Genomic DNA, 19,606 nt, shown 5'->3' with positions numbered 1-19,606 from the left:
TAACACTCCAACTATCGTATGTAATGTAGATTAATTATGCACTTTTGTGTACATACTCCAATCACCTCTCGGCGATCTCTGCAAACTCTAAACATGTACCGATCTGCGTAGGATCGATTGAATAGAAAATAACACGCACAAAAGACGCGTGTGTTTATATCCGTTTGCGACAATTGTTCGATCGGAAAGTTTTCAAGCGCGAATTCCGATGCCAATATGAAACCAATGACTCTGAGAACGCTGACAAATACGATTAATACGGTAATTGTTCACTTCCTATACAAGCGCGTATTAACGATCTCGGTCGAAAAAAGTATGAAATCACATATGTCAAAGAAGAAAAAAAAAAAACGTCAAAGTTAAACGCAAGGAGCTGAAATTACAGTTGTGACTCGTAAGAAAGAACAAAAAAATCGTCAACGGTAAGTGACAGATGCACGTACACACGTAATCTATTCTACATTAGCACATCAGTAATAGGAAATCGCCCCAGTAAACACATTTTCTCAAAATTTCTTGTTGATGTCTTGTAGATTTCCAATGTCCATCTGGAAAACATCTTTGAGGAGTTATACCTCCGAGACTCCCCAGGTCTTTCAGATATAGACATTAGACACCTACAAAAAATCTAAAGAAAATGTGTTTACTTGGGCGTGGTGCGTCTGAGTGTGTAAATAAGTTACCGATTTCTCTATAGTGTCTTAAGTAACGTGTCTGTTCTGCACTTTCGTCCGATATTATAGTACCTATAAGCTCAACAATACTAAATATTCACTCACGTATGTATGTTCCACTGGTTGTGTAAGATCAGCTACTCGGCAGTTTCAGCATTCGGTGAGTGCGTGGTAATCTGGTAGGTATAGGTAAGTAAGTAATACTGAAAGGACAGAGCCGAGAGAGCGTCCACACGCCTCGAAAAACTAAAAGGATGTCGGGGCGCGAGTTGGTGTAACAAATGCACGCACGATAAATGAATGCACAGCTTGCTTTTTTATCTTTTTCGACTGCCCGAGGGTATATACACATATTATACGTGTTTCGTCGTTACAACATTGTTTTTTCTGAAAAATCAGCCTATCTTCACAGCTCAAGTGCTGAGAACGATGATGATGTCGACAACAATTACTTAATTAGGTCTAGTTGGAGGGGGAACAAAAAAGTTGGACAAAGGTTTTCTTCGATAACCCACATTTATTTGCTCAAGTTTTTTTGATTGCCATATACGACAGTGCCTTTCAACGAGGCTCGGAGATCCGGAAAAAGGACACGTCGTAACTACAAATTATGTGTGTGTTGATACATATAGGCTGAGGGTTAAAGGTATATGCAATTAATTTAAAACAATTGTCATCTGGAATGAGTTCCTATACACGGAGAGTAATTGCCTGAAAATCGACGCGACGCCAACGACGGGTTTCAACCTTCCGTGAGAAGATGTCATGGGGTCGCTGGTTTTGCGTCGACGAGGCAACGACTCGCGCAGAATCGACAAACATTTTTTTAATTTTATTTGATCGCAGTTTTAGAATAGAAAGGAAAAATATCATTGTCGTCTCCCACGCAAACACCATTTTCTATTTTTCGTTTCTTTCAGTACGCACGTCGCTTCGTTTGGTAAAAGAGGATTGTACAAATAATTTTTCCACTGCTTTAAACTGCCGCTGTTAATTTACAAGTGGATGTTAGTTGACGCACACTGACGGCTGATTAATTAAATGCACGCTGTGTGGAAGTGTGATATTTTTTTTTTTTATTATTACATACATCGACGATTAAACAATTATAAACCTGCAATACTCGATAAGCTTACGGACAACAGAAATGTTGTTGGTTTAGCCGCCACGAGTGCACAAATTTGTTGTACATAACATATAGCACATACGCGAGCACAAGTCTGAGGGAAAGACTAAATTAAGTATTATTACAGTATTAGAACTACTAAAAACCTATTAAATCTGTTTACCTTGTCATTATATTGGTGAAATCGTGGTTTTGACGATTAAGAAAAAAAAATGGTAAATCGATACAGGTCATACATACTATTATGTATAAAGAATAAGAAAAAACACTGAATAACAATAATAATAATAATAATAAAAAAAATAATAATATTTGCGTATAAAAGCAAAGTCTCTCTCTTTACTGTAAAAGATGATAAGTATGTAAAATTACGAAAAAAATTACTTTAAGAGAGCCGTTATAAAATACGTGTATAGATGATTATATATAGATTATAGTAAGAACGACCAAAGAAAAGGGTCAAGTTTGAATCATATGTCGGTGAAAGTTGGATATCCTCGTGGTGCCACACTTATTTGCTTCTTATTGCTTTCAATTTGTATATTGTTCGTTGAGAACAATTCAATAGTTTTGAATCCTCAGAATCATACATAAATTTAAAAATAACAAGGATTCCGTGAACCATGCCAGACTTGAATAATATTTAACATCAACTCCTATGTCAAGAATTAAGATAACACAGAGCGTCTAGTCAATTATTGGTACAAGTACAATCAAAGTGGGGATGAAAAAAATAGTGAAATACGAAGCTGTATCGTGGAGTATGGAGAAACGACGTTCAACTAGCAAAAAGTGTACATTGTTAGCCATGAAACGTCCAAAGCTCTTATCTCTTTCCACCGTCTAGCTACCACAAATTTTCTTTCACCCCAAAAATTTGAAATGTTTCACATTTTTGGTAACCACATGGTAAGTGAATGAGAACTCTGGGGGTACAAGGACAACAAACACTTTTTCATATATGTTTATTTATTCAAGTATTATTTTATTTAATTAAACCCTTTTTTTGATAGAAAGCGCGCATGATACCCTTGAGGTAGCCCATCTCCAGCTGCAGATCTTTGAGCTTGGCCCGCAACTCTTCGTTCTTGTCTGAGAGCTCGCGCTCCTCACCCAATATATCCTTGATCTCCTGCTTCTTTTTCTGACGGTAGCGCGTCGCGGCGTTCTTGTTCTGTTCTTTCTTGCGTACCCGCTTGTCCTCGACGTTAGGCCTCGTGTAAGGCTTGCTGCTGGCAGCCCGGCGACCGGCACGCTTGGTCTGGCTGGCACGGCGACCACCACTACCGCTGGATGTGGGCTCGAAGGACCAGTCTGGATCGTCGGCCGAGTCCTCGGAGGAGATACAGCTGGCATTGGAAGAGGTGCAGGGTGACGGAGGAGCCGAGGATGAGCTGCCGCACTGGGACGAGGCGGAGGAGATGTGGTCAACGGGCACATTAGTGGTGCAACTGAGCATATACTCGTCAACTTTGGTGAGCTCTTGGACGACGTCACAACCGTGAACGAGCGGAACCAACGACAGGTTCTCTGGATTCCAGTGCTCGGCAATCTGCTGCTGTTGCTGCTGGACTACAGGCAAGGCCGAAACGTCATAGTTTTCAGTAAGTTGGTGCTGGTGTTGTAGTTCCTGCTGCTGCTGCTGCTGCTGTTGTTGTTGTTGTTGTTGTTGTAGTTGTTGCTGGAGCAATGACACGGCTGCTATCGACTCCTAAAATGGTACAATTTTTTAGTATCTTCCATTTGAGTTTAATTTAAGCGAGGATAAACGAGAGATAATAAAGTACCTGGTGTTGCTGTTGTTGCTGCTCGTAAACATAGGCCACCTGAGACTGGTGCTGTAGGGGCTGCAGGGAGACGAGCAAATGGGCGGTGTTGGGCGCTACAACGAGATTTTGTTGTTGTTGCTGCTGCAGTTGGTGTTGCTTGGCGTTCGGTGGCGGAGACTGGGGTGGAGTGAGGGTTGAAATTATCGAGGGTATCTGATGGCAAGCCTCGACATCGCCCAGCACAGTCTCGAACTCCCGCAGTAGCGTCTGCGTGGCATCAACATTTTGCTGCTGCTGCTGTTGTTGAATAAGCACCTGTTGTTGTTGCTGCTGCTGGACAGGAATATGAGTTGGTGATGGTTGAAGTTGGTGTTTCGACAAACTAGAGTATATGATGGCCGCGCGGTTCTGTCCGCATTCCGGGGCTGGTAGCTCCTCGAAAATCGGTATGTCGATTTTCTCCTCGAACCAATCGGTAAATGATTCTGCAAGCATAAGCGTGAAATAGAAGAATAATTAAATAAAAATCACATACGGCACGAGACGGTAATTTTGTTGTCAACTATTGGTCTGTAAAAGTAACTATTACACGTGATAATTTCAATTTGACGACTATATAATATTTGTGTATACCCTGATTCCACGCCGATCTAGGGGTCTTCCGTCCGAAATTCGGAATTCTTGAACCACCCATACTAACGTACGAGTAGTACCACGACTAGCCTACCTACAACTAAACTTTATCTGACAAACTAACCGCTTTTGGCTATTGTGGCAAACATATCAAAACGGGGTACCAATATATTTTAGACATCTTTAGAGAGGGAGCATAACTAATCAAACGCACACTAATTGCATGAGCGCACAGGGGCAAAGCAACTATTATGTTTTACCATGGATATTTTTAAAACTTAAGTAGCGAAAGGACATTGTAGTCATAAATACGCGTGTTCAAATACAAGAGAGACTGTTACTTAATGAGGGTGGTATAAATATCTCGATTTATAGTAATTTCAAAGACAATATGCATCAATTAGTGTTATAATTGGGTCATTTATTTGATTTTGAAACATACGTTTTGTCCCCTTTCATTTTTATTTATCGATTTTTTTCATTATCCTCGTTTTCGCACCACAAGCGTTTTTCGCAGGCACGCTTTCAAGATTTTCATAGTCAAATGTTGGACGCTAATTTCTTAGACGCCTTGTACGAATTGGATAATTTTTCGGCGAGTCTATTTTCTTTACTTTTCGTTAGCTCGTGTGCCTCTTCACCGACGTAAATCACGGGATCGAGAGTGCGATTTTTATTTACAATCGATCAAGTATTGACTCCCAACAAAATTAATCGGAGATGGTTTAATTTCACGGGATAATCAATGTGTGACAATGATCGTGTTTTCCCCGAGCTAAATTACTTACTTGTGTACGTACATTATTGGTTTTTTCAATAAAATACATTAAAAAATCACTATATCGTGGTGTTACATCATTGACCCGTTAATTGACTAAAAATCTAAACTTTACCATAAAAATAATGTATATAATTAGGTAAGATATGATGCGTATGACACGAGCCCTTTGATTAAAGTCGCGAAAAAAATCACATACCTCCCGTGCATGTAATGTCATGTATACCATCTCTCGTACAACAGAGTTGCTATCGTATCAATTATAATCGACTCGATCAGCTGGAATAAGGTCGTCCCGGGTCTTGTTGTTTGTTTGTTTTTCTCTCTCTCCCCCCTCATTATCATCGATGAAGAAAATGCCATATAGCATATTGGACAGCCACGACGAAGGCGGCAATAACTTAAAAAATCTCGCGGCCCCGATGAATGTACCTACTCGCTTTATGTTCCGGCTCACCTCGAAGCGAGACAATGAAATTAACAAGTTTATATTATACGTAGATACACTTACGTACACGCATCGCGAAATCAACTCGCTACACGCGTATCACGTGTTTCCCAGCTTTACAAAGTTAACAAGTTGTGTTGTACCAGCTGTTATTTTTATCATATTTAAGTGTGTGTAGGATACGTCGTGTAATAGGCTCGCCTTTTTCCGACCCAAGTACTTTGTTTACCCCATACATCATATTATGGTATACTCTTTTACATCGATTCGTTCGATCGCCGGATCACAGGTGGGTATACAAGAGTCACAACTTACGACTATAGGTATTTTCTGTGTCTATTTATTATCCCCACGAGCCTCGGTATTTACATTATTGGTAATTATTTCATCGGGTGTCTCTACAACTGTTGTGCGTTTCATTACAATATTAGATACTACTGCCACTGTCGAGTAAGCGATCGTGCTTGCGATACTACCTTTTTATTATTATTATTATTATTTCCAACGTGAGCTCAATGCACTGCAATTTACGTTCGTTGTTTCCTTTCGCCAATTGACAAAATAAGAAATACGGCAACAAAAAGAAGTCGTTCCGTGAACTTTCCTTCCCTCGCAGAACGCAGTGAAAAAAAAAAAATAACAAAAAATCAATAAAGGAGACAAGACAATATTATATATATTTTCAACGGCATCGAGCCCGTGTGTGTTGTGGTGGCGCATTTTCACCCACATATAAGTATATGCCCATTTAGCAAACAGCTCTCTCTCTCTCTCTCTCCTTTGATAAAGCAGGTACACACACACACACAATGCATCCATATCCATGTACCAGTGCCACAATAACTAATCGTGTACAATATAAATATGTTGTATGGTCGTCACTTGAACAACTCTCATCCCAAGTGTATAATATATTATTACCAATGTGGGTCACACTCTGATGCATCGACTAAAAGTCAAGCAATTTTTTGTTTCCTTTGCATTGTTTTTGTTTTCTCCAATATCGTTGTTATCCTTCAAACGTCAAGTTTTTCGACCCAGACTGGAAGGAGTCTAATGTTGTATACAATTATAACGTAATAAACGCAATGGGAAAACAAAACGTCTTATCGAAGCGCGGGCGCGCGAGCACATGTTTCTGTGTATAAGTATACATTTAAACGAGGCGAACAAGCCAATTAACATTAAAAACAATGGGCGTGCAATCGCTGGTGGAGATAAATACGTCACTCGTCGAGACCACCACCACCAGATGGAAAATACTTTTGTCTACAAATTACACGCGGAGCTTTGAATACATATATTTATATTCGTATAATAAGTATACACCAAGCGAGCTCGTGCCACAAAGAGGCTCGATTGGCCATGCGTTACATAAGTATATATTGCACATTAATCGCGGGAGAGCGTTTTCATTTTACCGTATAACATTGTATACGTTTACTGGCGGATTGATCTCAACCCGACCCCGACGAGGTATATCTACGCATAATGCATAAGCACTTCTTTCCCAGCCGATGGGCCAACTGCATCGCTGGCCTTTTTAGATAAAACGCAGTCTGCGGGGAACAAGCGTGCCACGAGATTTTTGCGACTGGTTTCATAACGCGGCCGATCGCGCGAAATTCACCCGTCTGCTCTACATTCGAGCTTGGGGAGGACTTTTTTCCTACGTCCGTTGCGAATTTTTGATAACAAGTTATCGGTCCGCGTGACGTGACGTCGCAGGTTCTTTTTTTTCGCCCCAACACTTGGCCTGTTGATTTTTCCCTCCCTCCATCTTCTTCTAACAAATCCTTCAAGTACATGATAAACAAATGTTAAAAATAAGAACCGAATGGCACGAGTTGGAATTTCTTTTTTCTTTTCTTTTTTTTTTTTTTTTTTTGTTCCATACGAGCGAGAGAAATCGGTAAGTGAAAGTAGGTTTTTCGTTCGAAAGGAAAAATATAAAAACTTACTTTTCGACGTTATAATTTGGTCAAAAAAACACCACGAGAACGCAATGTCGTGTACGTTATCCAACCGAAAAGGCAAGTATTTTTTCATACATAGACATGTTGTCGAGCTTTGAATTTTCGTGAAAAAATCACGATTCAGCCTCGTTTGCGCGTAAAACTTGTACAAATACTCTCGCGATCGTAAAGTTGCGCTTGTTGTGCATCAGCTAGACTGCCACTCGATGGTATAGTAATAAACCCGCGTCGCCTATTTAAAACCACTATCGAGATATCAAGAGTCCATGACACACTTGGCTTACATATACACTATATAACATCTCCTCTCTCTCGGCGGCTATCCTGAATTGGACACCAATATCTCCGGCGCATTTTTTTCCCCCTCCATATGACGAACGCGCGCAACATGTACACGGAGAGAGAAAAATCTCGAGCCCTCAAAATTGCGCGCGCGAGCGATTCAAGGAAAAGCCATTGTTTGCCATTATTATCGACCGGGGATCCCGTGATTGATAGACGGCGATGAATTTTGCCGTCGCGATGGATGGATGATATACTACCGGCGTATACGAGCAATAACAAGATGCCCGCACTTCGGGAATAAAATAATACATTCTCTCGTTAACACGGACAAACGTAGATTTGCCTTTGCTCTGCGGAAAAAAATAATAACAGGTATAACAGTTAACGCGGAAAATTGCATGTAACGTAAGAACTAGAATACAATGTAATGTACCTACTTGCGAAAAAAACAACAAATTTTTTCAATTTTATAACTAAATAAATTGTAGGTACATGTACAAAAGCAGTAGTTGCTGAGAAAAAAAAAAAAAATGGTAAAAACAGGTTGTAAAACTTCGAATTAGTATAGACATGGTAATTTAAATAAACGTGTGTATTATTTCGAAGTTGTATAAAAACTTAACTGCATGGGGGAAATTAGAAAGTAGGCACCTATACTGAACGACACAAAAATGTCTCGAATGTCTCACACGCGGGCACACTCTGTATATACAAAGTACTTGTAAGAATTATATCACGAAGCGGGCGGGAGTTTTTTTTTCCACACAACCGCATCAATTTCAACAAAATCTCATCGCAATACGCGCGCACGTATTTTACCCTTCGTCTTGCGTATATATACACTAGACCGAATTTTTCAAGATGATGATGGTTTTATGAAAATGACACATTTGATCACGCGCTGGTTTAGAATAACATCGTTATCGACTCACTTGGCGTACGCGCTATAATGTACACAGAGCTCTCGTGGCTTTTCTCATCTGCGAGTCATTAATAGCATATTATACACATCATATTTACATAGCAACATAACGGCAAAGATTTTAATCGGGCAAAGGCCCGCGGTATAAATTATTGTTCTTTTACTTTTTGTTCAACCAGCAAGGAATTTATTAAGGATTTGTCCCATGATAAAATAATATTGTAGAGACAGAGCTGATCGGTACAGGTATGACCTATGGATACGTAATTTTTGGTCGCTTTGGATGTAAGGTGGGATCTCCAGCCAAGAGATCGCCAAATAGGCGCGTTGGTTGATCAAATTACTCAAACAGGAAGCGCACCCTCGAATTACTTTCGTACTCTTATTGTAACAAACATTCGTCACAACGTTGCAGTATCAAATTTAACGAGTTCGTCGTGACATTACGTATACACGAGTAGCATATATCAGAGACATACCGATGTTGTCCACCGGTATATGCCTGTAAAACGCAATAAAACAACTTTTATGCCCGATTTCATTTGTATATACGAAAGCATTGTTTCGTGTGAAAGAAGTACCGAAGCATATGCACGTATACGATCGGTAAATTCTTTTTAATAAAACCTATCTACGTAAGTGTACACAGTCCGTATCGCTCCGTAATTCAATTAGAAGAAAAATGTTTCCAAACGAGGAGCTGATAAAAAATTAATTGGCGCATTGACACGAGTCTCCCTTGGATATTCAATTGCCGAGTCGATCCCTGTAAGTTTTGACCGGATCATCAACTACAGCGCTACCAGTAAATTTCGTTGGTGGAAAAAAAAAAAAAAATATATATCAAGACTTATTTTGCATATTTCAAGTGGTGTAATGACTAACATCTCCAAATTTGTATACAACATCAATCGAGGACGTATAAAAAGAAAAACAACGTACTCAGTTTTTTCACAACCTTTGTTAATTTTGTTTTAATTTCTTTTCAACTTTAATTGTCCAACAAAGGTACAATCAGTACTACGTTAACTTGTACTGCGAACAAGCAAGAAACGGACGAAACGGATCGCAAACTTTTGCAAAAATATCCACATGGGGTGCATGGAACATCAACGTTGACGCACATTTATAACGTTGAGCATCTGTACCACTACAGCCGAAGCGGAGCGTTCGGTCGTGTACTTTCGAATTGCGTATATATTACATGCGCGCGTAAATACAGCGTGCGATGAAGAGGAAAAAGTTGGAAGAAACATCATATGTAACGAAACCAGACTTTCGAACGCCGCCAGCGGCCGAGGAAAATGCGAGCGGAATGTGCACGCGCGAGAACACGATTTGCAGGTCGGATAAGTGTATATACATGCGTGAACTGAAAGTTCTTTACGTATGCGTGTTCGGAGGCACGTGCGCTGCCGAGAGGCGACGGGGGTGGTATATTGTGATAACATTAGACACAAATATTATGGTGATTGTGCCGGAAGGGTTGGGTTTCGATTCTACTTCAAAATAATGCCTGTTGTCTGTAGTGTTTTTTCCTTCTTTTTTTCCTCCACGCAAACACTCTAAAAAGCAGGTATCGCGCGATAAAGACTATAATAACATCGGGCAGGGCTTTGATTGATCGATTTAAAAAAAATTTTTTTATTAAAGTAAACGCTGTAATAAGTTAAGTGGCTTTTTATCCAATTCCTTAGAGAGACTCGAGAGAAAACGTCCAAGTATGGAATCGAAGTTAAAAAAAACAAAAACAAAAAAATAAAATAAAATACGTGATGTTTTCGAGCTCGTGAAAAGGACGTTTCTACGTACGGTCAGCGTACACCCGCCCGAAACCTTTTTAAAATACGATTGAACCTTTTTTTTATGCAGCGCACTTTTACCTATATACATATACACCACGCGGGTGCCGGTTTTCTCAAGAAAAATGAATAATTTATCGCGTTATGTAAAGCGTGCCAAGATGAAACACAAAAGTTTGATATCGTTTGATCGAGCATCGCCTGTATAAAAAGTCTTTATGTATTATGATTGGAAAATTGCCATTGCCAGCCCATTGCCACACGATTTTTTTAGCAGCGATACGAGAGTACTTGAAAGCTCCGCGTTATCATTGAAATTTTTCAAGTTGCATTACGCCATTGTTGTTTTCACGACTGTACCTATCAAATAATTCATACAAATCGGCATGAAAAAAAAAAAAAAAAAAAATGCACAGCACTAATACTATAAAGGTCAACGAGTAGCATCATTGTTTAACATAATCCTTGATTTTATGCGGAAAGAACGGGATTGGCCTTGTTACCGATTTCAATTAAGAATTAAAATTAATAATTAATAATTTAATGTGGCGTACGAGCGCACGTGTTTTTTTTTTTTTTTTTTTTTTTTTTCATCGCCATCTTTCAATGATTTTTGTTTTATCAATGAATAATTGAACGACGAATCGAAAAAATTAGCGCGATATGACGATTGTCGTTTGACAATGAGAACTCATCGAGTTGATACTTTGAGCGTTAATATATTACGGTATGTCTGTAGTTATAAACTATTATTAAAATTTTACGCAACAACATGTAGACGCAAAGTTACCGCAAGAGAAAGCGCGTGTCCGTATATTTCCGTGCTTGTCGATAAATTGGACTGCCCGGCCGTTCTCGCTCTTAATCTACCGTCATTTAAGTGCAAATCTTTCCGTCGTCCGTGTTAAAACGTATTTGTATGTATGCCCGAACGTATCGCCAACCAGTCCGAAATATTCCAGTAAAATTTTCAACAAAACCGTCATCAACACTTTTAATATTTTAGCCAAGTCCGGTCTTTAATCAGCCACGTGTGTTCAATCAGGGGCCATCCCATCGAAAATACACGTCTTTCGTAAAAAAAGAAAAAAAAAAGAGAAAACATCGTGTTAAATTTTTCAAGGCGAGCGCCGACATCATTCAATTTGTTAGCAACTTAAGCAGATTACAATTGTGGAGAGTGGGATTAGGAAGCCTGACGGTAAAACAATTGTTACCAGCGGCAATTGTACACTGAGCATATAAATATATATCGACCTGAAAGAGGAAAACAAAGAGAGAGAGAAAAAGAGAAAGAAAAATAGAGGTATCGCGACGACGATAAGGGTGATCGTACCGTTGTAGCATATAGCAGCCATGACTGTGATTTGCCGTGCGCGCAGTTACGAGTGTCCGCCAGCTGTTGTTCGTCGGACGCCCAGATGGGTTCGCCGGTCCGATTGTAGAAACGAAACAAAGCCCACGTGATTTTGGTTTTCCCCGGAGGCGAGTGGGTGTCGTACAGTTCGTGGTGGTAGAGACGAGACAATCGTCGTTCACAGATAGTCCAAAAAATCGAGACAAACGGCCACGATAAAAGGAGGAGGAAGCAAAGACGATAACCGGGCGGGTTGTTGTTGTTGTTCCGTTGAGCCCTTGGATCGTGGCGGTTGGGCGCGCTTCGGCGGCTGTGCTCGGTCGTTCCGCGGTACGGGGGACCTAGCTTGCTGCTGCCACCGCCTATCGGGCACTTCAGCGTCTTTTCACCAGCTTCTGCGAGGCCACGATAATCTCTTTGTTCCACGTGTAACTGTATGCGAACTGCATGCTATTATACAACATTAGTGCGCTCCAACATGGAGACGCCGGCGGGTTATTGCAGTTTTTTACTGTTGGCGGGCCCTTGAGGTACCTCCTCGCGCGATCGCAATAGTCACCGATCCCAACCGATCTCAGGCAAGGCCTGCCGATCTTTCCAAACGGGTTATCCGCGTTATCGGTCTCTCCCGCGACCGGCCGTCCCCGATGTCCTGCTCGCGACACCTTATCGACGCGACTCTCTGCAGGTTTTGGCCACAGCAGCTGTCGTTGCCTTGTCCCTGCCAGTATCACGGCAATGCTGCGATCCCTGCACGCGCTCGCGCGCTGTTAATTCCCGCTGCTATGTATATGTACACTGTTGTTCTTTGGGACGATTCAGCGAGACTCGATGTTATATTACAGGTGACTTCCATCCAACGGCACTTGCGAGTGTGTGTGTGTGTGTGTGTGCGTGTTTGTCGCTTCGGTGCGCGATCGCACGAAGAACCGCCGTGCTTGCCGATGCTGCGCAGATTCGCTCGGATGATCGAGAAAGGCCACCCGAATAACCGCACAATATCCACCGAGAGATGATTGCTCGCGTCGTCGTCGCGCTTGTACGTGCAAGTGAACGGGTGCTCGAGAATAAACTCGGTCGGCATGCGTTCCCGATCGGCAGGCTACAACATATTATACGCGATACGAGTGTGTGCGGGAGATACTTGGAGAGAGTTTGAGCGCGCGCGCGTCCACGGGCGAGCCGAGAAACCAACTGAGAGCGGATAAATTGATATTGTCGTGATCGTCGCCGAGCAAAGGAGCAAGAGCGCCAGCGATTTCGCTCGCTCCCTCGAGCTCCTCTTATCTCCTCCTGTATATATGTATGTATATATATACTCTTTGGCGTTCGCGCGTGCATCGCGCTCGTCGTCACGGGTGTCACGTCTCTTTCTCTCTCTCGTTCGGAGCTCCGCTGTTTTTTTTTTCCCCTTTCGATCTATGCCGCTCGCTTTGCTGTTGCCACGGAGTCGCTCCGGACAGAAGTTAACCAGTTTGTCCCACTCGCCTTCCTCCCTCTTCCGCTCGCGCGGCCTCTCTTACACGCACGTGTGTTCTCTCGCACGTCCAGCATCTTTCATGCACTTACGCTCCATCATCATTATTATTGCTTGCTCGTACTGCCTCGTAGATATCGGCAGAGTTCCCCGGGATCCGGCCAATGGCGCGTGTTTCGCGCAACCGAGATTACCGATTTTTTTTTTTTTTTTCCCCTCTCATCGATCCGTCAGCAGTGAATTTTCGTCGCACTGAATTTTCGGCTGCGTATGGAGTGGGTAAAAAACAGTCGAGCCCAACATATTTTTTTTTGCTCGCCGATCGCCGAACGGGACTGTTTTTGGAATCGAGAGACGACGTGGGCCGATTGCTCCGTTTGTCCGTCCAGAGTCATTTTTCCCGTGTACCGATTGGGCGCACTGCATAATGCAATGGATACGGGGAAAAACTCTCGGCGAGCTCTGACGTAAGCCGGAATTTCTTGTCAAGGCAATCGAGTTGCTCTCGAGCCTTGCACACACGTGCATGAGATGCGCACGCGAAATTCCCCGTGATAAACAAACGAGGGGGAGGGGGCGAGGTGGGACAGCGATAATCGCGCGCTCGAGAAAAATTTAAAGGCCGTGTCGTTGCTCCGGTTTCGCGCTGATGCTTCTTTGGTGTACAAAAGATGACAATCCGTTCCTGTCACTGTCAAGTCGCGCATGTACATATATACACCGCTTTGGACAAGAGGGAGTAGGAAGACTGTGCCTATCTTACGTTACACGGTGGACAGAAAACCTGTTTTTGTGGGTCGACTGTGCCAGCGCAGCTTTCGCACCGTACCCATATACATGTGCTGTCTTTCCGAGCCTACTTTTTTATTCTCCGATTCTTCCATTTTTCCTTCGACATACGTCCAAGAGTTGTTTCAAGCACGTCGTTATTTGAAAATGAAACGAGTGTGGCATTAGTAGGCGATTGAAAAGTCGTGCGTATCAACGCTGCTGCTCAGAAATGCTCGGTCTTGTGGCACGCCTTTAATTGCCACACACGTACACAGGTAGAGCTTGAGCATTCACGTCGAGCAGCTTGTTCAGGTGGTATATTTACGAGGCAAAAAAATGAAGTTTGCAATGGGCGGGCTTCGATTAATAGATAGAGGGTGATAAATGAGCGTTTGAAGTATAAAAATAACGACCAGGCAAGCACCGACACACGGGTTTTGCAATAAACGTCTAGGCAACTTTGATAAATAATTCAGCAAGGCAAACGGGCTACACGATCACAATAAATGCACGTGCATTCAAGGCTGTACTGTCCAGGCAACTAGCTTTCATGTTCAATGGAGCAACTGTACGCGTACCAGCATACTGGTCATGGTTGATCGTTGCATTAGAAAGCAATAACTCCTCTGATCCGAAAAATTAATTACGTTGAATAACGTAGATTGGTAGACTGTAATTAAAATCTTCTTTTTTTTTTTTTTCTATTATATCATATTCCATTTTCAAATCAACTTGAAGTGCGTGTACTCGTTTATGCTTACTTCGAAAGACGTTAGTAGAGATCGTCAACTAACGATTTGAGCTATTTTTTTGTTTTAAGGGCATTGTGTAGTAATAATAAGATTAACAATCACATAAGAACAAAAAAAAGGGTACGTACCTTCTTTGATCCAATACTTGAGTTCTAATTCTTCTAAGAATTTACTAGCTACTTGTGCACGCGTAAGCTGTTCTTCTCCATCTTCCTCGTAGAGGCTGGACTCTCCGTAGAGTTCGTTCGCCTCGGGTATTGCAGGCTTTTGGTCGATACAGAGCCATTCTTCGTCTTTGTCAGAGGGTGGTGGGGTCCCACTAGGGGATAATGGCTCCACCTTCCACGACAGCATCGTTGTCTCTTGATCGGATCCTGACATTTTTGCTGACAGTTGGTATCCAATCGAGGGGCGTCAAATTTTCTAATGAATTTAGGATGATAGTCGGCAAAGCGACGTAGCTCGCGGAGAACGCCATAATGGCACTGAAAAATTTTAAAAACAAACAAAAATTAGGTTTAAATGGGTGAGTATTTACCCTTTGGCCTCAAGTTTTTTTTTTTTTTTTTTTTTTTTTTTTTTTTTTTTTTTTTTTTTTTTTTTTTTTATAAACTCCTTTTTTACCTTAACACGCAAGTCGCAAAATGTATCGAAATTTATAATTATAATTTCGACAGGATCAACAAACACCGTTATCAATACGGATCAGTAAATGGCTGAAGATATTCAAACAAAAATTTCATTTTTTTACATGTGTCCAATAAGGGCAGTGTTTTTGACAATAATTTTATAAGCTTCAAAGAAAATTATACTGATTATGAGTAATTCACATACGTGTTTACATGCTTATTATCTAAAAATCCTTGTTTATACATAAAGGCTTCCATGATTTTCTAACAATTACCGGTTGTCTCGAGGTTAAAGACCCGAAGGCCATTTAAATAACGATTGTTGCCAATACAACAGTCCCGCAACTGTCATCAGTGTACATACAAGGTATATAGTGTTGACATATACCAAGCGTCACATCGAAATACATTAATGAACGACTCGTTATTTCTGTTATGTTTACGCTATAAGTATCTTATATAATAGACGATGAAAATAAAAAAGAAAAATACCCGATTTTCCTATGTACTGTAATAAACTGTACGTTAGTGTGTAAGTACAACGCCAGATGTAGTAGCTTATCTTTAAAATCTATATTGAAAAACCAGGGCTAACCACAAACTTAATTCATTAATATTCGATCCGCACGTAAAAACGACGAAAAATCAATTAATCGTCATGTTAAACGATATGATGCAATAATCAATGGTGACGTCAGCAGCCAACTTGAGACACGCGCATGTTGCTCCGAAATAAAAAAAAATCAATAAGTCTACAGCCAAGTTATGCATATATGTGCCTGTCATATTTTTGAGCACGATAATATGGGTGCATGACAGTATACTTATGAGTAGGTGGAAAAATTTTGAGGATACCGAAAAATGATTACTCAGTCACACACACGCATTCACGGGCGCACACACTTACAAATGCCCCCCACACATACCCAAAATGGCGACGAAACCATGCTGTCTACATGCAAGTAGTCAAAGCCCACTAGATTAAAAACAAACTCCTAGACTACGAAAAAAAAATAGAAATAAGATGTACTCACGTCATGATTAACAATAGTAGTGTAAGCACACTTGCGTGTGCAAGCCGTTAAACACTAATGATTCATTTTGCACGCATCTTGGGTCGCGTAACGATAAACGATGCAGCTGGTTCGACGTCCATGGAGAGAAAGCGGACAGCAAGCGCACGCCACCACGACGCCGACTGCTAGGTCACGTGGGTTCACCACCTGACTATTTTTTACAGACGTCCGTTGATGCAGCAGCGTGCGCGTATTTTTTCGCGGGCGCGGGTGATGCACATGGCAAAAAAAATACGCAAGTATGCGCCTGGCACGAGTAATAACAGCTGCTCGACGTATGTGTAGCTGACCAATCTGTTAACATTATTATTATTATGTAAAAAAATGATTTTTTTATCGATGTGTGCAAATTTCAACTTCACTCGACTGCTATTTTTTTGTTTCTGTCATATTACTTTTTAAAGAACTCAGGAGTAGTGTACATACTGCACTATTTTGAAAACCCTTTTATCTACTTTAATGTTTAAATCGACCAAAATAATTTGGATATACCTATGCCCGATTAACAGTTGCTAAATTATGCGAGATAAATTGAAATCTGCACAGTATCCGTGAACTATGCTACAAATATATGAATATAATAGGTGGAGATAAAGGCAATTAGGTCTTACGATTTAAGTTGAGTAGTGGCCCTAAAAAGGGCCGGTTAGTAGCACAAGTTTTCGGTTTATTCCTTCAATTCTTTTTTCTCGGATCTCTTTGGCACAAGTTCGGCTTGTATATTGGGCAGAACACCTTGGGACACCGTCACGTCGGCAAGCAGTTTGTTGAGTTCCTCGTCGTTGCGAATGGCCAGCTGGAGGTGGCGAGGTATTATCCTGGTTTTCTTGTTGTCTCGAGCTGCATTCCCCGCCAACTCCAGAATTTCCGCGGACAAATATTCGAGAATTGCGGCGAGGTAAACTGGGGCACCAGCACCAACTCGCTCGGCATATTTGCCTTTTTTTAAAAACCTCTGGATGCGTCCCACCGGGAAGTGAAGTCCAGCTCGAGATGAGCGCGTCTTTGGCTTCGCCTTGGCCTTTCCTGCACCAGCTTTGCCGCGTCCAGATCCGCTCATTTTGGAATTGACTATATCGATTTAAAGATTAACCACCAGAAAGTCAACCAAGTACTGATTGATTATCTGCTTTTTCGATTCGGCATTTTTTTTTCGATCTTGTACAAGCGCAGTTACTCCGAACCAATCAGAGTGAAGTTGTCCCAAGTGGGGATATGGACTCGCATGGAGGGGGAAATAGCTGTCACGGGCTCAACCAATCAACGAATTTCTTGCCCCCACCGCCAGACCAAGCTGACACGCGCTCATTGGTTCGGAGTAGATGCTCTTGACGGAATCGCGAGAGCCAAAAAAAATTGCTTCCCCAATTAGTATTCGTTACATTCTTGAACTGGTAACACGTTTCGACTTGATCAATTTACAATGGCCCCGAAAGCTACTACCCCAGTGGAGAAGAAAAGCGCCAAAGCAATGAAGAACATCTCCAAGGGAGATAAGAAAAAGCGCTCCAAGAAGAGGAAGGAGAGTTACGGCATCTACATCTACAAGGTCTTGAAGCAGGTGCACCCGGACACTGGGGTATCCTCCAAGGCCATGTCCATCATGAACAGCTTCGTCAACGACATTTTCGAGCGTATCGCCTCGGAAGCCTCTCGCTTGGCGCACTACAACAAGAGGTCGACCATCACATCCCGGGAGATCCAGACGGCAGTGAGGCTTCTGCTTCCTGGTGAACTTGCCAAACATGCCGTCTCCGAAGGCACCAAGGCCGTGACCAAGTACACCAGTTCCAAGTAGATTCCCAACAAAACCAATCGGCCCTTTTCAGGGCCATCAAACGTCTTACGAAAGGAGTTCAGTTTCCGTACTTGATTTACTTGCGTCCATCAAATTTTAAAAATACGAATGTTAAGCTTATTTCCCCCTCCACGTTAAAAACTGCATTTTCGTTGGGGTTACAGTTAGCGACGAAAATACTTGCAATTTGCACTTAGTTCACGGTCGACTATCGAAGTGAATAGACGTTATCACCACATTTAGTGCTCACAATGACTGCAGCTTCTGCTAAGAAGTCCTCGAAGATGGCACCCCAGAAGTCTCCTCATCCGGCAACCAGTGAAATGGTAATCGCTGCCATCAAAACCCTGAACGAGAAGAAAGGCTCGTCGCTCCACGCCATCAAGAAGTACATCGCCGCGACCTACGTAGTGGATGCCAAAAAGTTGGCGCCCTTCATCAAGAAGTACTTGAAAAACTCCGTCGAGAAGGAGACCATCGTTCAAACCAGTGGTGTTGGCGCGTCCGGTCGTTTCAAGGTAGGAGGAAAATCTAGTGTAGATCAGAAACCAAAGAAGCCTGTGGCGATCAAACCAGATGGCAAAAAGGTCAAGAAAAATGCCGCGAAGTCAGTAGCGACCAAACCAGATAGTAAAAAGGTCAAGAAAAGTGCTCCGAAGTCAATAGCGACGAAATCTGGTGGTAAAAAGGTCCAAAAAAGTGCCGCAAAGTCAATTGCGACCAAATCTGGTGGGAAAAAGGTCACCAAGAAAAGAACTGGAAAGTCTATCAACATGTCGCTTGCAAAACCAAAAGCTAATAAACTAGTGAAATCTGCGAAAACGAAGAAGTTGCCGGCAACTGCCAAAGTAGCAAAGCCGAAATTAGCCAAGAAGTGAAGTACCTGGGAAAATTTAAGCACATCACAACAACCGGCCCTTTTCAGGGCCAATATTTCGTTGAACGTTCTCTACTTACCGTTAAATTTGTTTTTTAATAGTAATGTACGTTGATGCCTCCACCTGAAAATTCCCACTTGGGCTGTAGAAATCTTAGTTAATTTCATTTTGTTAAGAAAATTTTTTGACTAAACATTACGATCACCCTATCAACTTATTCCCTCAGAATTTGAACGAGACATTTACCACTACGAACCTCGTGAACCCTTTTTTCCCATTATGTTTATATGAGTATGAACATCATTTTTTATTAGCCAGCGCGTTAGTGAAAAAATTTTTATTTTGACACAGCGCTACTAGCGCTGTCTACAAATAAAAGTGTACTTTTTTTACTTTTTAGTTCGAATTCAGCATCGCTAGATGGCGCTGACTGTAAACTGCCCGAACTAAATTTC

General features: G+C 41.7%; 3 protein-coding genes across 6 annotated transcripts; 1 reads left to right on the top strand and 2 right to left on the bottom strand.

Moving 5' to 3' along the window:
• Positions 1-1,171: 1,171 nt before the first annotated feature.
• Positions 1,172-16,576, bottom strand: crc (bZIP transcription factor crc). 4 transcript variants are annotated; one of them, XM_089589780.1, is made up of 5 exons: positions 16,434-16,576; positions 14,899-15,255; positions 3,588-4,054; positions 3,455-3,511; positions 1,172-3,418 (listed from the first exon to the last, which is right to left on the bottom strand). In XM_089589780.1, the coding sequence occupies exons 2-5, from the start codon at positions 15,149-15,151 to the stop codon at positions 2,786-2,788; spliced, it is 1,410 nt and encodes a 469-aa protein (XP_089445906.1). In that variant the 5' UTR covers positions 15,152-15,255; positions 16,434-16,576; the 3' UTR covers positions 1,172-2,785. The 4 variants fall into 4 exon arrangements, with proteins under 4 accessions (XP_089445906.1, XP_089445907.1, XP_014214273.2 ...); XM_089589781.1 differs by having other exon boundaries at positions 1,172-3,442; positions 3,497-3,511; XM_014358787.3 differs by having other exon boundaries at positions 1,172-3,511.
• A 148-nt stretch (positions 16,577-16,724) lies between these two features.
• Positions 16,725-17,551, bottom strand: LOC106643597 (histone H2A-like). The gene is made up of 2 exons (XM_014358789.2): positions 17,087-17,551; positions 16,725-16,769 (listed from the first exon to the last, which is right to left on the bottom strand). Exon 1 carries the CDS (start codon positions 17,533-17,535, stop codon positions 17,143-17,145), a length of 393 nt encoding a protein of 130 aa, XP_014214275.2. The 5' UTR covers positions 17,536-17,551; the 3' UTR covers positions 16,725-16,769; positions 17,087-17,142.
• Positions 17,552-17,893: 342 nt separating this feature from the next.
• LOC106643580 (histone H2B.3-like) lies at positions 17,894-18,303 on the top strand. Its single transcript, XM_014358764.2, has one exon. The coding sequence runs from the start codon at positions 17,899-17,901 to the stop codon at positions 18,271-18,273; it is 375 nt and encodes a 124-aa protein (XP_014214250.2). The 5' UTR covers positions 17,894-17,898; the 3' UTR covers positions 18,274-18,303.
• The last annotated feature ends 1,303 nt before the right edge of the window (positions 18,304-19,606 follow it).

The sequence above is a fragment of the Copidosoma floridanum genome, unplaced genomic scaffold (assembly GCF_036245765.1).
Source record: "Copidosoma floridanum isolate Cflo_tuat_1 unplaced genomic scaffold, Cflo_Japanese_pri ptg000009l, whole genome shotgun sequence".
Lineage (NCBI taxonomy): Eukaryota > Metazoa > Arthropoda > Insecta > Hymenoptera > Encyrtidae > Copidosoma > Copidosoma floridanum.
The sequence above is the reverse complement of the archived record's forward strand: the minus strand, read 5'-3'. Positions and strand labels throughout refer to the sequence as shown.

Excerpts from the sequence above, each read along its gene's own strand:
- crc (XM_014358787.3), bottom strand. The coding sequence starts at position 15,151 with ATGTCAGGATCCGATCAAGAGACAACGATGCTGTCGTGGAAGGTGGAG. Across the intron at positions 4,055-14,898 it reads CAAGTATTGGATCAAAGAAG|AATCATTTACCGATTGGTTC; the intron begins GTACGTACCCTT and ends TTATGCTTGCAG. Across the intron at positions 3,512-3,587 it reads AGCAACAACAGCAACACCAG|GAGTCGATAGCAGCCGTGTC; the intron begins GTACTTTATTAT and ends GTACCATTTTAG.
- LOC106643597 (XM_014358789.2), bottom strand. The coding sequence starts at position 17,535 with ATGAGCGGATCTGGACGCGGCAAAGCTGGTGCAGGAAAGGCCAAGGCG.
- LOC106643580 (XM_014358764.2), top strand. The coding sequence starts at position 17,899 with ATGGCCCCGAAAGCTACTACCCCAGTGGAGAAGAAAAGCGCCAAAGCA.